Source organism: Oculina patagonica, chromosome 8 (assembly GCF_052425735.1).
Source record: "Oculina patagonica isolate OP01 chromosome 8, crgOcupat, whole genome shotgun sequence".
In the NCBI taxonomy this organism is placed as follows: Eukaryota; Metazoa; Cnidaria; class Anthozoa; order Scleractinia; family Oculinidae; genus Oculina; species Oculina patagonica.
In genome coordinates this window covers 22,140,897-22,157,237 of record NC_135765.1, presented here as the reverse complement: position 1 = coordinate 22,157,237, position 16,341 = coordinate 22,140,897, and the positions used below count along the sequence as shown (strand labels likewise).

The 16,341-nt window shown below is 37.8% G+C and overlaps 1 protein-coding gene across 1 annotated transcript in view; it reads right to left on the bottom strand.

Annotated features, from left to right (window-relative positions):
- LOC144662717 (uncharacterized) overlaps positions 1-15,172 on the bottom strand; it is a 28,803-nt gene extending 13,631 nt beyond the window's left edge. The window contains exons 1-13 of the mRNA XM_078523592.1: positions 15,025-15,172; positions 14,788-14,878; positions 13,061-13,107; positions 12,672-12,725; positions 11,718-11,768; positions 10,780-10,870; positions 9,883-9,973; positions 9,243-9,309; positions 4,519-4,707; positions 3,166-3,213; positions 2,398-2,512; positions 423-493; positions 63-148 (exon numbers count right to left, since the gene is read on the bottom strand). Of these exons, the coding sequence (XP_078379718.1) occupies positions 63-148; positions 423-493; positions 2,398-2,512; positions 3,166-3,213; positions 4,519-4,707; positions 9,243-9,309; positions 9,883-9,973; positions 10,780-10,870; positions 11,718-11,768; positions 12,672-12,725; positions 13,061-13,107; positions 14,788-14,878; positions 15,025-15,102 (1,079 nt within the window). The 5' untranslated portion in view covers positions 15,103-15,172. The remainder of the gene's footprint in view (positions 1-62; positions 149-422; positions 494-2,397; positions 2,513-3,165; positions 3,214-4,518; positions 4,708-9,242; positions 9,310-9,882; positions 9,974-10,779; positions 10,871-11,717; positions 11,769-12,671; positions 12,726-13,060; positions 13,108-14,787; positions 14,879-15,024) is intronic.
- Between the last annotated feature and the right edge of the window lie 1,169 nt (positions 15,173-16,341).

Below are 16,341 nucleotides of genomic sequence, written 5' to 3'. Positions count from 1 at the left end.
TTCTAAGAAAGCTTTGAACAGGAAAACCAATGACCATTATTTTCACATAAAATTATACTTACTTATCTTTTCCTAACATTGGTGAAAGTCCCATTATAACTGATGCTAAAGCAGATTTTACATGTTGGTTAGGATCCACTACCAAGTCCTACAGAAAAAAAGGAACCACAAAATAGTATTTACCCTCTTGAAGAATCTTATGATTAAATTGTAGATTTGACAATAAAAAAAATAGGTTGCAATGACATTCACCAAGGAAAAACAATCAAAATTTCAACCATGATGGTGGGTTGTTTATGATTATATTTCTCTATGTTCTCTGTTGTTTTAGTTTCAATTGAGAAGATTATTATTTCCAACATTTCCAAGCACCTCCAAGTTGATCAAATAATACACAGAAATCCATTAATTCAGTACCATACCTTGACACATGGAAGTAAATTTGTCATTAAGACCTGTTCACGTACATCCTCAGGAACTTTTTCAGCAAAATCTGGAAAATAAAAGCTAGAGTTTATTAAATCAAAGTCTCTTCGAGATATCGACGTTTTTGCATGAAGTATGAGTCGAAGGTTTATCCTGTGCATTGTTCTTCGAACTTATCATTACAGTTTCTTTGTAGTTTAGTTTAACAATTTCCTATCTTCGCGGAGGAAATGCAGCCATATAATTTTGTCAAAAATGGCTCGTCCGCGCCGGGTATTTATACACATATTCCTTAACATTACACAAATAAACAGTGCAAATTTCACCGAGATCTGACAATTCTATACTTTAAAATTGCAAGGCCCTTTCGAGGCAGTCGATTACGGCAGCGAAATTAGCAAATGAAACAGCAAAATATGCGTTCGACGCTTTGTTTTTGCGACGCCATATTTGAATTGTTATAGGTAGACCGCTGTTCAATGTGTTCAAGGCCGTATCGTTACGATTGCTCCACGAAAAAGCACGAAAAAAAATATGGATATTTCCGACTACTGTCGGAGAAAACATTGCGTATATAATTGCAGCGTAAACAAATCGTTACACTCAAGCTGCGTTTTGTCTAGGCTCTGCGAGGGTCGGATATCAAGACCCAGGATTAAACAAAAGCCATATATACAGTGAATGCTTTCGAATTATATTTGAAGATGAAATACGAAAGAATTTTGCTGCCTTTGACTGAAATTCCACTCGAACTGCGTAGATACGATCGCATGTTGTAAAGCCGATTCATGCAACATTGCTGTCAACGGCTCAACGCGAGGTCTCTAAAAGCTAAAAGAAGCCCCCATCTCTTGCATTTGTTTTAACTTCAATAGTATCTTTGAAAAGAGCGAGTTTTTTGGTATGGTTTATTTTTGACGTTTGCAATTTTTAATCGATGTAAGTGATAAAGTGCTAGTGGTTATTTATTCGTGTTTTAGTTACGCAATCCATTGTTTGTGCGAGGCTTTTTATAGATCGCCTTTCAGACACACGTGCGTTGAGATAGGAAAGCTGACATGTCACTTTTAAAATTGTTATATAACGTTTGTAAATGTGACAAGTCACGTTTTTTCCATGAGATCGCAAGTGATCACCCACAGCGGAAAGTAATCCCTTGAGAAATTAAAACAGTCCCTTGAGAAATTAAAAAAGTCCCTTGAGAGTTTACAAATATGTGGTTCCAAATTTTGTCCACATAACCCCTATTCTACCATTTTAGCTTGTAAACAAGCAAAAACGTCGAAAAAAGGAAAGGAAACCTCAAACACAAAAGACAACTTTCCTTCTTCTACCGTACTAGATTCAAGTGTACCAACATCATCTCATAGGAATACGGTGGATAAAAGGAAAATAGGTAATAAGATATTATGAAACAAACACTTGAGAACGACTCCAAAGTATGATTCGACTCATTACTTTCATTGGTGGCCATCGTTCAAAATGCCACAATTGTGTTAGTCTTTGTGGGATTTTTGAAATTACACTGTGTTGACTGCAAACAATAGACAATGACATTGACTTGGGTTTTGTGTTATAATCGTCAATTTAATATATGTTGCATTTTGCCTCTGTTTGAAAACAAGTCCTCATGCAAAACGTTTCCTATGAAAATGAGTTGGATTTGCATGAAAGTTACCATGCAGGTAAAACACATTTTGAGTGGTTTCACAATAAGACTTGCTTTGACACTGAGGCAAAAGACAACTCAGAAATGGCCTATTATCTTTCAAGGGGTATATTAGCAATGAACATTGTCATTAGCGGTAATAACTGAGTTTCTTTAGTTGCAAGGTGGCAGGTAAAAACTTCAAAGTCCAAAAACTGCCAATTATTTCCAACATGTACAGAATTTACAACCTAAAGTTTATTTTTTATTTCACAAATTCTATTGATGTGCATTATGTATATAAGTATATGCCCACTAAGTACCTTTAACTTTTCCTGCCGCAGCAGCTCTGACTTCAGCTTCGCAATCTTTAAGTAATCCTTGAAATGCTGGCACTAAATCATTCTTGGTGATTTCTGATCCAACAGCATTTTGCAGCTAAATGGAAGACAAGTAAGGTAACGTTCAGATTTTTACCTGCTGAGCTGAAGAAAGTTCTGGTTCACAAGCTGAATGTGTCTACACAAATTTCCCAACACTTAAGACCAGTTTCATGGTTTTTTTTGTTTGTTTGTTTGTTTGTTTTTCCGGTTTAAAGTTCTAGTAAATTGTGTGCATAAATTTGTTAACTTTTGGGTTTTGATTTAATTAGGACAGTCATTAGCAATGGTCCCTAGATTGGTGGCTTCTCAACCATGATATCAAGGATAAGGACTGCCCTTAGTCTTCATTCAATTCTCCTAGTACTACTTGGAAAAAAATATTGTTAATGAAACAATAACTGAGATGCCAACCTAAACAAATCTAAATCCAGGAGACCGAAAATTTTGATACCTCTTCTCAAACCCCCAAAACGGACTAAAAAATAGAGCTTCGCCAATTCATCCACAAAAATGTGCCAAATATTTTCCCCAAAAATCAGCCAAAATAAGCTTGAAAACAAGTATTTTAAGCACTTTTCTTTGTATCTGGGAGACTTGGTGACCCATACGGGAGACCGATAACAGTCTTTATCTGGGAGAGTCCTGGATAATCTGGGAGAGTTGGCATAGATGCAATGGTGATCAGCTCCTTAAGTCTAGGCTACTTACCTCTGTGAATTTGTCTGCAACCATGTACCGCACCCTCCATGACTTGTCCTGAAAGAGATAAGAACAATTCTCAGTTGCCCTCAAAGCTTGGCTCTGTGACCAACTGTCATTTTTTTAAACAATCTTTCAGGCTTGGGCATTATCTTCCAGTATACCAGCCACTTGAAGGGGTTTATTATTTTACTAAATAAATTACAAGGCCCTATAGTGAAATTCACAGTTTTTGCCAGCTATATTCAGTCAAAGTTTTTGCATTCAAAATAACATGGCCTGCTGGTCATGCTACCTAATCTGTGTATTCAACAACTTTTGGAGTAATTTTTTGCATAACACCTTTTGCAACTCCTTGATCTCTTTTTCAGTTATTGCTGTCGATAGGCAGCCTTCATATTCTTGAAAGCATTTGAGAAGTTCCGTTCCTTCCATCGTTCGTTCGTTCGTTCGTTCGTTCGTTCGTTCGTTCGTTCGTTTGTTCGTTCGTTCGTCTCTCTCGTTCGTTCGTTGATCGTGAATCAGCCTATCAGCAATCCCCTTCCATTAAAATACGAGCCAGCCAATCAGCAGTCCCCTTATAATCGTTGAAATTCACATGTGCTCCGTGAAAGTTACATGGCGTCTCGAACGGTGAATTCAGGTCTCACAATGTTTATCCCCTCTTGTAAATAAGAAACTCATTTTTGGAGTTCAAAATGGAAAGAACTAAACCTAGAGAACACTCGACCGCCTAAAAATCGGACACCAAGGTCTTCTAAGAACTAAACAGCGATGAAGCAGAACAGCACTATTTGGCCGAAAATCAATCAAGGTTTCAACAATGCACCTCGTACAAGTCAAGTTCAAATGGATGGCAAATGTCTTCAAATGTTGATTTGCTTTATAATCTTTAAGCTGATTTCTTGAAACTGGATTCAATAATTTGGAAATTTATGCTTTCCGTGAGCATGTGGAAAAACACAATGCATGCGTGTGTTTCCGCACGCAACAGTGATGCAAGAAGTCGAAAGTCGCTTCTAAAAACAAATGTACCGTGCTTATTTAAATAAAATTAGGCCGACCTTTTAGTTTTATTTTGTATTTGTAATTCGTAGTTTACATTATGGAAGCGGCGCTGTGTAAAACCTTGAAAAATTTGCATAATCGGATTGAAATTTGATACAAACTTAATACAAGTTGTTTTCATTGAGACGCCTGGAAATTTTGATTTTCAAGATTGTGGTATTACTTACCTTCCATCAGAAAATATTTATGGAGTTATTTTTCTGCACATTCAAATATTTTTGAAGTGTTACTAACTATGGTTACGGCAGCACTTCACTTCTCATTGAGAACTGCTAGTACATTAATTTTTGTTACCTGTGCAGCGGATTTGACTGTGGGCATAAGGAGGGATTCTTTATCCTCATCTGGCAATATTGATGCAATGTTTGAACAGCCTTCAACAGCAAGTAACCTCACAGAGTCCTGCTCATCAGAAGCTAGGTTAGTGAACATTGGAACAAGGTCTGCTTTGACGAATTCAAGCTCCATACATTTTGCAAATTCCTGAAATGACAGTACACAAGATGGATCAACAAACTGCTTGATAATACAGCCTATAATAATTTATTAACAGGCATACAGCCTAGTTTCACTAAGTTACGAGCATGGGCACAGGAGTCCGTACGAGCACTACAAAACACAAGGCTAAGTAAGGCTAAGGCCAGGTAAGAAAAGGTAAGGTAAGGTACAGTACCGCCTGGAATCATATGCACATTGGCACGCGTGAAGCTCGAGGGCAGAACGCGTGAATTGCACGCGGGAGGAACGAGACGAAACCGCGCGGTTCACGAACGAAAACCGAGGTCAGAAATTCATTTCGGTCAAATGGACGAAAGGCCGACACAAAAGGATCTGTCGGCTATTGTTGTTTTTATTGTTTTCGTTTCAATGGATTTTTTCTCACATTTACAACTTGCTTACACCGTATTCAGCAATGAAATGCAAATTTCTTTCACAGCTTTTTATGAGATTACCGGTAAATTTTGTTGAACTTCAAGATCTTCACGGGTTCGTATTGAATGCTCCGTGCGTGCTAGCATGAGAAGCTTTTGAGTCGAAACTTGTCGCTTCGCGAAAGAATTAATTTTTTCAAAAATGCAAAACGTGAATGAAAAAATCAAAATTAACGAGGCCTGTAAAAGCACTTCTCTCGATTCATTCATCCGAAAATGAAGGAAGCGAAAATCTTTTTGCAGCCGCGCCAAGGATTTCTTATCTTCAAATGATCTGACAGATCGACGCCCGTGTGTAAATAAAGGTCGCAAAGGTCACGCTTGTCATGTTTTCTTGCAATGTCTAGTTCTGAAAACGAACGTATTTAAAGTCTGTTACTTAACAAGGCAAGCGTTTATTAAGATCGAATAAAAGTTTCACAGAAGATTAAGAAATCAATGACATTTATTTGCGGGGAATGTGTTCTCTTTCAAGCGACAAATGCCGACAATTGTCGGCTTCCCCACCAAAAGTTCATTTGCCGTTTAACTAGATTTTTGTCGATAAGAATTATTTCGCGCCGATCAGAATAGCTATTTTCGGTCAGTTCTAAATTTGACGTTGGGTTCGTGATTTTCGGCTCGATGGTAGTCAGAAACAACTACAAAGAACATGAATCCTGTATCGCCTTCCCAGACATTCGGTATGCTGGTAAACAACTCGATGAATAAACTTGTCATTTCGCAGCTTTTCGGCAATTGACAAATTGTGTTTTCTGCAACAACTTCCTGATCTCCAACCCATCTACATCTTGTAATTCCCTGACCGTTTCAGAAATTTTCCTTCCCTTCTTTAAGAGTCCTTAAGAAGAACAAAATTTTTCGCGCGCGACCAAGCTGAGCAAAGTTGATCGATTTCTGAGAAATGTCAAGCAACGCCACGTGAATGAACGAGCGCTTGCGTTGCACGTTTGGATTTTGTATTTTTTCAAATCTCGTATCTTTTGCCGATAATTTTCCTTCTTAGGGTTTGATCTTTTTTTATTTTTGATTGTAAAACTTTTGTGACATCGTGCGGAAAACTACCTAAAATATGTTGGTCGAATGAATTAATATGCAAAAATTCAACTGGTTGTGCCGGTCCGGCAGTCTCTGATTCAAAGAATTGCAAAGGGACAAGAAAACCGGTAATAAAATGAATTTGAGTGCAAGCAGGCGAAATAATATTTACTTGTCTAATAAAAAACAGAACAAATAAGACAACGCGAGGACAAGTACGCGTCAACATATGTTTAACTATGCAAATCTTGAATGAAATTAATCGAAGCGTGAACAGCAAACAACTTTCGATGGATTTTCGATTTAAAACTCGTCAACTCAGTTTGTAGCTGCGGTTTATAGTACATTTAAAACAGGGCAAGAAATAATCCTGTGATATTTCGATGTTTAGGCGAATATTAAAAACGTTCTCTTCAATGCCGCACGTTTTTCGCAGGCGGCGGGATCAAAATGTTATTCCGGGTTATTCCGCTGATTTTTTGGACGAACCAGCGTTCTCTTTTGTTTGTTGCGATTTCCGATCAAATCTCTTGGGTGACGGTGTCAAAAACCTAACAATGAAGAGCAACAATAAAGCTAACAAAGGCAATTAAAGTGCCTATGAAGTAAAAAATAACTTTGCTCAATTTGCTTGTTTATGTCTTAGTTAGCACGAATATGCGTGTTTAAGATATCAAAAGCGCTTTTTTCTAGTATTTTTTGAGCCTCGAAGTTTGGATTTCGCAATTTGAAGTGGGCCCTTTTCGCGCGCGGCCAAACGCTCCGGTTTCACCGGAAATGACGTACTTAGTGGTTCTAAAGACACCATGATTATGGCGTAAAGAGAGCAAAGAGGGCTGGCGAAAGCTATATTTCGGCTTTTGAGTCAAACAAAGGCAATTGCACAAACGAAACTGCATCAAATACACTTATTTCCTTTGGTGAAGCTTCGCAGAGTAAATGGAAGCGAAATTTCAATGTGTATAGTAAAGCTATTCGTTCTGATGAAAACGCAAGAAGAAACGAATTCTGTTCCGTCGGCAGTTCGAGGATCGCTGTTCTCGGCAAAAGCTCTTCCTTGCCACAAATGAAACGATAAAGTCATGAAGTGAAGAGGAAATTTATCAAAAGAGTTATCTCTGTTAAGGATATGGTGGTCTCTCTATATCATTCTGCCCTGACTAGCCGAAGAAAGATTTAGCAGTCGCGCCAGGAGTTTACAATATGTTACACAGCTGGGTTCAGTATACGTGTTATTCTTTTATTATGAGACTTTGTTCCTCAAAATTTAATTTGTATGGTTAGTAGATCGTGTTATCATTCGTAAGGTAGCAGTTGTTTCCTTTCCCAAACACTTGAAACGATCGATCGCCAGACGCAAACGAATGCATCTGTGAAAGAAGCAAAAATATGGAATGTAAATTCGACTTGAGTGCCGGTTAGAAATGCTTGTTTGTTTTCAAGTAGCGCGCTTCGAATGTTGTCATTCACGTCTGCATTTCCGGTAGTATTCTATGGCGAATGCACTTTTAAACAATACACTGAGATCTTGCAAAATCTTGGACAAATTTTACGGCTCCCTTCGCCGGAATTATTTGCTGATAAACACGCACTGTAATTTAAATCAGGATTTATCGTATCCGGATAAAGAAGTCGACGGTTGAAAATATACCATAGAGCTAACGAACCATTAAGAGCCAACCACTGCAGTTCTGTTTATTTTTGAAGAGGAAATTTTTGGTTTCGTTCAAGTCAAAAAGTGCTAATCTTGAGTTTGAAGAAGTGTTATCTTGCCGTGTTGTCAAGTTTAATTATGTCACTCTCACGCTTCGGAGAAATATGTCAGTCCACTGTACTTTCCCACACAAGACCACAATCAAAATGAAAGCGAGCAACTGATCGCTACTTGTATTAAAATCACCAAATCGTTATATAATACCGTACCGTACCGTAACCTGAATTTACACATTCGACAAGCAAGAGAAGCAAGCAACCTCGGCGCGGCAAGCAGCGCTCGTGTCAATTCCGAAGCAAATTGCGACACTGCGAAACCACTCACAAAATCAAAGCCCGTCGATGTATGTGCTTTTGGAAACAATAAAAATTCTAGTTATTCATTTTTTATAGGAATTTCTCATTTGAATCTGCTTCGCCGAACTTCGATCGTCCTCGTCGACCAGCGCTTTGTGTGAAAGAGCGCTTGATCGGCTTGCGGCGGTTGGACAGGTCCAACTAGCTACTTCAGTCCATTTAGTGTCACGATATTTCGTTGTGCGATTCATTTCTGCTAGAAACCCGCTCTGCCAAGTTCGCAGATGGCAACATATCGTTCTTGTCGGACAAGATTTCGATTTATCAACGAAAAAGCAGCAACAATCTCAGGTGAAGTAGTGAACTTCACTGTGTATCAACAAAATCTAAGTGTAAACTGATCCGTGGAACCACTAACTACGTCATTCGAGCCAAATTCGTGTCCAGTCTCCGGACCCACTGTTTTGTCTTACCGAGGGCACTTTAGGCGGCAAAAAGTCCGATTTCTCTCTCTTTGACATTATTCTTTTTTTAACTTTTCGGAAAGTAGACATAATAAGCTACCAAAAAAAGCAAAAAAGTTTTTTACTTCATAGGCACTTTAAAAGCACGAACAAGAGGCTTTGAAGAACGTGTGATTCCCTCGGTTTCGTCTCGGTTTCGTCTCGTGCTTCGTTCGTTCCTCCCGAGGTGGACGCACGGGCAAACCGCATGCACTACCCGCGCGTCCACCTCGGGAAACCTGCGTCTAATGTGCATATTATTCCAGGCGGTACTGTACAGCTAAGGCTAGGTAAGGCTAGGTAAGATCAGCAGCCTTACCATTTTTGACGAAAAAGGTTAAATAAAAGAGACTCCATGGGCTCATGGTGGGTTTGAAGAGATTTGCCAGCCAAAGAGAAGAATTGTACCAAAGCCTTGCTGGCCATAGTGGAAAATGCCATGTAGATGGTTCAAAACTGTGTCATACAACCAACTGTCGCCATCAATGATCTGGATTGCATTAGAAATAAAACTTCGATAGCCAATCATACTTACACCAAGTTTGCCAGAAGCTGCCCTTCTTACCATGGGTGTGTCATCTGCGCACAAGTTTTTAAACTGCCTACAGCAGGACAAACATACACATACCGTTACTTGCACTACAGTCTGCTCCCAATTTTTTTTTTAAAAAAAACCTCTCTGCTGTACCCTCAAGAACCTGATACTGATTGTTGATTCATTTGGCTCTGGAAACTAGATTCATGAGCCTAGCTGTTCACCAGGTAAATTGCTATCCAACGAATTAAAAGAATTAAAAGAAAACCTTATTTAATCTCCAGATATCTAGATATCTAGATACTGGCTTCTGATTATTTTTTCTGGTGTCCATGTGTAGAGTTAAGCACTGTTTGAACAAGTGTGGCCTGATGATTTGAAAAGACATCTTATTTAACAGCTTCAAAGAAAGATACTTGTAAAATTGTACTTGATAAAACAGTGACTCTTGTTTCCTTGGCCCACACTGTGAGATGTCCTTTGGCCATAAATCAAGGAATCTCCTTCACATGTTTTATGGTGTAAACTATGGTATGTAAATTTTGTAAATGAGACTGACAGTTAATTAAAAGTAACATATATATAGTCGTTATTTTGACCTCGTAGTCAAATAATAATTTGAAATGTACTGTTTTCTTACCCTCTTAGCTCTGCCTTAAGGTTTGCATTGACTCGAGGATATGCAACAGAGAAAAGACCACAAGCTGATGTTCTTGAGGTAAACCAGTCACCTGAGAAAAAAAAACAGAAACATTCCTTACATCATTTTGCTAACTTCGGTTCTCATTTGTAATATCTGTGAGATTATCTATGAAAACAATCTACAAAGACTATGAATTAAGCTAAGTGGCAGATCAGTATGTTGCAATAGTCTGTTGATTCAACCATTTTACTTTTCTTCAGGAGAGGTTCAAGTGCTCTGTTTTCTACATTACTGTACCCAAATTTGCAAGAAGCCAATTAGAAGCACGACCTACTGTCCTGATATCCTACAGCATCAAGTCACTGACCTGATATGCCATGATATGATGAACACTTTCAAGTAAAGTAGTGTTACCGTACAATGAATTGAAAGAGGTTTCGCCAATAGAGCAGAACCTCGTAATTTAAGATAAGCTAGACAGTGTGAACCGGTTGTAAAAGAAGTAAAAACTTTCCTGCCAAAACTAACTTTGAGTGTGCTTGCCAATTGAGCGATGTTTGCCGACGAATACTGAAACATTCAGACTGAAACAATAGAGTCAAAGTTCCCAAATTATTCCCTACATTCTGAATTTGGGTATGGTAAATATCTAATCGTACCTAAAGTTTGGTATGCTTCGGTGGCATATCAGGCTCATTTGGTCTCGCCAAAATACGAACCATGACTCGAACAAACTCACCTGATATGCCGCCTAATCGTACCAAAATGGTACGATTAGGTATAAGAATCACAATAGTATTATTAATAATTCACGTACATGTACACCTATGTGCATCGTGTGTGTACATGTACTACATCATGTGGACTAACTGTGCACATTATATCCATACAAACCTTGCGATAATCTCTTCACAAGTGGAACAAAATGATTTTCCAAATCTTGGGATGAATGTTCTGCTGCAATTGTTCTTAAGGAATCAACAGCCTGCAGGGGAAAAGGAAGAAATTGTCACATACAGAATCCACTAACATGCAGCTAAAACCTAGAGGCATCATAAAATTGGAATCATGGCATCACAATAACTGAAAATAAAACTAGTATTATGCATGGTCTAATAACCCACCAAGCCATTAATACTTCTCTGCTGATTCATACATGTATGTATAGAACAAGATACCTTTTCTGACCAGGTGAGCGCAAGTTAAATACACATTGTTACAACAACAGGATAATAAAAACAGGGTTCATACAAAAAAGTGCAACAATTTTTAAATGACTTTTCAAGGACCAAACTGAACTTTCAAGGACCACCTACCAGGAATGTAATTTCACAGATGGCACATTAATGCACATTCCCAGTCCAAGCTAACAGGTTTTAAAGGTTCTTAAATGCCTAAAGTGCATGTGGCATGTGCAAGATAATTAAGAGTTCTATACAAAACTGCTGGTGAGCTTGTTTCACTGGCATTTGAACTCGCGTGCGCAGTTGGAATACTTTGCTTCTCAATTTCCCTTTATCAGCTGCTTTTACACCCGGTTTTTTGAGTGTTTGAAGCTGCTTTACACAGGAAAAGACCAAAGTCTATGTAAAGCAATTCTCTTTCAACCCTACTACATTAAAAGTTGAAGAAAATTCAAGGATTTTTCAAGGACTTACGTACAAATTCAAGGACTTTTCAAGTAAAAATGGAATTCAAGGACTTTTCAAGGACTCCCCCTGAAATTCAAGGACTTTTCAAGACTGTGTGAACCCTGGAAAAACTATTGGCTAAAGATGCACTGTTTTTGCAATCTGAGGACTGTGCTAAAGGAAACAAAATCATGGTCTTACCTTGTCCCTTACAACTGTCTCTTCAACTGTTGCTAAGCTCTCAAGTGGAGGCTGCAATCAACAAAACAAAAACATGTTGCATACAGCCTTTTTTATGAAGCAAGTTTGGTGGTTGCTGTAAATCAGTTTCTGCTAACTTGTAAGAAGAAGCATTGAAGTATGCACACACAAACAAAATCTGTTAGGGAGACTCAGATGATACATATCAAATTTCCTTTATAGCTTCTGTCATCAGTCCTGCTAGTAGCATCTATACAAGTAGGATAACTTGTTATGAAAAGATTACCTACATGTACAATGAACATATACCAGTATATCCTGTAAGTGGGTATCAGGTGTAACAAAGGTACAAGGGAAAAACAGAACTGTGCAATGTGAATTGGTCATTGCTGAAGTTTACATGAAGCTGCAATGAGTGACAAAAGTTGTTGAGACAGTTGGTTTAAATGAATACTAAATTTAACATTCCTGTTTTCCACTTTTAATTCTGATGCAGCTTGTGAACCACCCCCCCTCCCCCTTTTCAATGTTGTACACAAATGAGGCAAGTCTTGCAGATAGTAAATCCAACAAAGTTCCAGAGGGGGGGGGGAGGGGGTGTAATATCGAAGGGGTGAGGTTTAAAAATTTTCCAAGGTATTCAAAAAGTGCAGAGTGTCTCAAAACTTGCACTTATTGTGGGCTAAATCATGGCTAAAATAAAACTCCTGCTGCTCCAAAACATATTTACAGTGTAGCTTGTTTTAAGAAATGTCAATAAACCAAATTTATTCCCAGTCAAAAGTAACAGGGGTGAAAGTTCACCCAAATGACCTTCATTTATTAGACCTCTGCTAGCTGATCAAGTGAGATATTCTAGACAACGTCAGTCTTTTTGCACAAGAAGATGTGCACAGTAGACTATCTAATTGCACAAACCCTTTTCTTTGAAAATGACTGCCTAAAAATTCTTACCAGTAAGCAGTGCACAAACTCTGGACCTCCGACCAATGGGGTGAAAGTTCCTAGCTAGAGTGCAAAGAAAAATTAATTTAAACAAACATTCAAGCAAATTTAACTACTACATGTTTAGAGAGAAGGCAAGAGACAGCAAGAAATCTCAACAGAAACAACAATAATCATTTTGCTATTTTGAGCAACTCTTAAATTAAAGTTTTTCCCTTTAATTGAATTTAAAAATAGGGATCCAAATGAGTACAGCAAGCAAAAACTAGATTTCTACATGTTAACCACGTGATTTTTTTTTTCTAGGTTCCACTGGTTACATGCATATAGTGAGTATTAAATCGTTTTTAAGATAAAAATCAGTTCTTGCACATAATTTCCTGAAGTATTCTTAATACCTGCTCTGCGAGTGCTAACAGGACTTCATCTTCATCATAAATGGTATCTATATATAAAGAAATTGAAAAAGAAATTCATTAATCAGAGTTGTTCAATCTAGGGAAACAACTTTGGGAGTGTTTGGATTAAAAGCAATGATCTTTTACATGTTTTGCACATATTGTTGTTTTAGTGTACAAGTACATTTTTAATGCAACATCGTGTACATGTTCGCTGTCAATTTCTGCACCCGAAAAATCCACTTCTCTGAAACCTACACCGGAAGGAAATTTGCATAAGGAGAGGGAATTAGATATTCATACACATAATACCATCCAAACAGTTTGAGTTTGCTAAAAATTGTGTTGTTATAGAAAAAAAAAACATCCCACTCTCCCTCAACATTAACATCCATACCATGGAACTGCACATAAAAACAAGAACATGCCATGGCCTGTATATGTTCTACAACTTTGAATTCTTGCAGAAATACTCATAATGAACAAGTCTCGTTTTGCAGAGAAACAAAACTTTTTTTGGTACAGTCAAACCTCTCCTTGCAGACACCGCTATTAGATGGACAGTTCACCCAGTCCAACAGAGAAAGAAAATAAAATAAACTCGACCTCTGTAATACAGAAACTCCATAATATAACACTCTACTCTGTCCCTTTGGTGTAAAGAGCTTTGACTATTTTACTTTTTACTATCGGCAGTGAAGGAGTGGTGACTAGTTTAAATAGTATACATTCAAGAAATGTAGTGCCATGTATTTCATGAATGACAAATAACTTTGGACCAATCAGAGCTCACAACCTTTCTTGTTTACAACTGTTATAAAATGGGTCTAGAATTTCCAGAGGGGTAGGAGCAGGGAGTTCAACAACAACAACAAAAACAACCCTCCATGGTAGGGTTTATGGAGATTTTCCAGAATAACACAATAGGTCCAAGTTATATATAATAATCCACAGATGAATTATCTCCTATGTTCAAATGTGTCTTCAAAATGTAGTCCTAATAAAATTCTTTTCTATTCAAAAAGATGTAACATCCATTTTTATTCAATTCTTAAATCTTGAACTTCACTCACTTCACTACCAGAAACAGCTTCCAGAAGCACTTTGCTGTTAAGATATTTTTACAATAATTGTAACTGGTAAACATTTAGTATCAATTACACCACTTTTGTTCTTGCAAAATACAAATCTATGCTTCTCTCACTAACATCTGTCAAACAGACTCATTACAATTTTTTTTCTATACACGTATGAGAAACAACAGAAAAAGCCCCCAATCTAATTGTCAAGTTAATAACAGCAGAGTACTCATTTTTTATCCTTTTAAAAACGTGATGCCATTTATAGTTTTAACCAAAAGGAAAAGATTGATTTTGCTGTAAATAAGGATATCATACTTCTACAATAAACAAGCAATGGTCGAAATCCAAAACTTGAGTTTACATGTCCGATCTCTACGCAACACACGTAAAAATTTCCACAAGACATAAATTATTATAGATAGACACGTCGTTATAAAAAATAACACAGCCAAGCAAATGTATCAATAAACACTAATCTGCGTGCAACAAAGTATGCTATACTGATAAGGTAGGACTTAAATTTCATACCAAAAGTGGTTTCTAAAAATGCCAAAAGCTTGATCGTACGATTTATCTGCCTTGACCGTATGCAAGAATTCCGTACACATTTGAGTAAGAGTAAAACTAAAACTACTTTTAACGTACCTGTTAAAAAAGGTATAAGTTCACTTCTTGTTCTTTCTACACCTAAAGCCAAGGCGATGGTCGAAAGTTTCCTGATAGAGTTCAGCCGCAGCTAAAAAGTGTTTACGAAAAGTCAGATTACCATGAAGTTAGGTCGTGAAGGCTCGAAGCTCACGCAAAAAAGGGAAAGAAAACCCCCGAGAATTCGTTCAGAAAAAGAGCAAAACGTAAAGAAACAAATATAGTTTCTTTCTGTACCTGAACATCTTCGTTTCTCAGCTCATCTATCAGAACAGCAATCGGATAAAGCGAATCATCTCCATCGCTAGACGCCATGTTGTCAGTCGGTAAAACCCTTATTTCGTTGCCGCTCGACGAGCCGCTTGCAAATTACCCGTCAACACCTTCGCGCAAAACTCGCTCTAGGGGAGCTCCAGGGTATAAACCGTGTGTAGGATGGAGGGCTGGTAACAAGTAAATTTTTTGAGCGGGGGCGGCGCGGTGGTAGAAGGATGTCATAAGATGGAATGATCATATGTTTTTTTGCGAGATATTAACAATTCATTCGGGGATTTAAAATAAATTATAGTCCGCAGGGGGAAGAGAAGGAAGAGTACTAGCCCGACAGTCCCGGGACTAGTTGTCAGCGAATTTTGGTCTCCGCTAGACCGGACTTAGCCTGCGGGACACCTTTTTCGGCTCGAGTTTCAATGTACGGGTACATAAAGAAGCCAAATGCTCGGGAAATGAAAATATTACTTTCTGTCATCCAAATAATTAGAATCGAAAAATGTGTTAGTGTGTGCATTTTACTCATTTTCGCGCGTACTTAATTTCGCGAAATTTCGAGAACCGAATTTCGCAAGTAATAATTTTCGCGATTGCAAGACAAAATAGAGCAAAAGTGTATTAAATTTCGCGATTTTGTCAGTGTTTTATGGCTCAGTCGTCAAAGAATAAAGGAACTACGAGGGTAGACAAGAAGTCTCGGCAAACGGAAACTTTGGTGACTGTACTAAAGAGGTTTTGGCCGATTTACAAGCTGAAGAAAACAGTAATCAGAGAAAGGGTGCTAGTCGAAAACAAGACCTAATTATATTTTCAAGGATAAATAATTGCAGTTCCAAACAATTTAAATTTTTACTGTTTTTGATATAAATAATATTATGGTATTAAGTTTCGCGTGTTTAAATTTCGCGCAATGTTTTTTTCGCGCGTATTTAATTTCGCGAATATTTTGAAATCGCGAAAATCGCGAAAACTAGTACTCGCGAAATTAAGTAAGAATGAGGTATTATTAATGCTTTGCTGCACGCAAAGGGAATTGGCACGATTCATTATAATTCAACTAATGACGGGATTTTATTCATCCATGCACAATTTCAAATTCGCAGCAGTCTTAGCTTGCTTTTAATTTAGCGTGCGTTGAATTGCAGACGAACTAAACCCCAGTAAATTCTATACTATACCGGGGTTTAGTTCGTCTGCAACGCAGGCTAAGGCTCGATGTAGCTTTGTTAGCCCTAGGGTGGTCCTTTTGAAAATGAAAATTATCTACGAAGCCAATGTTCGATT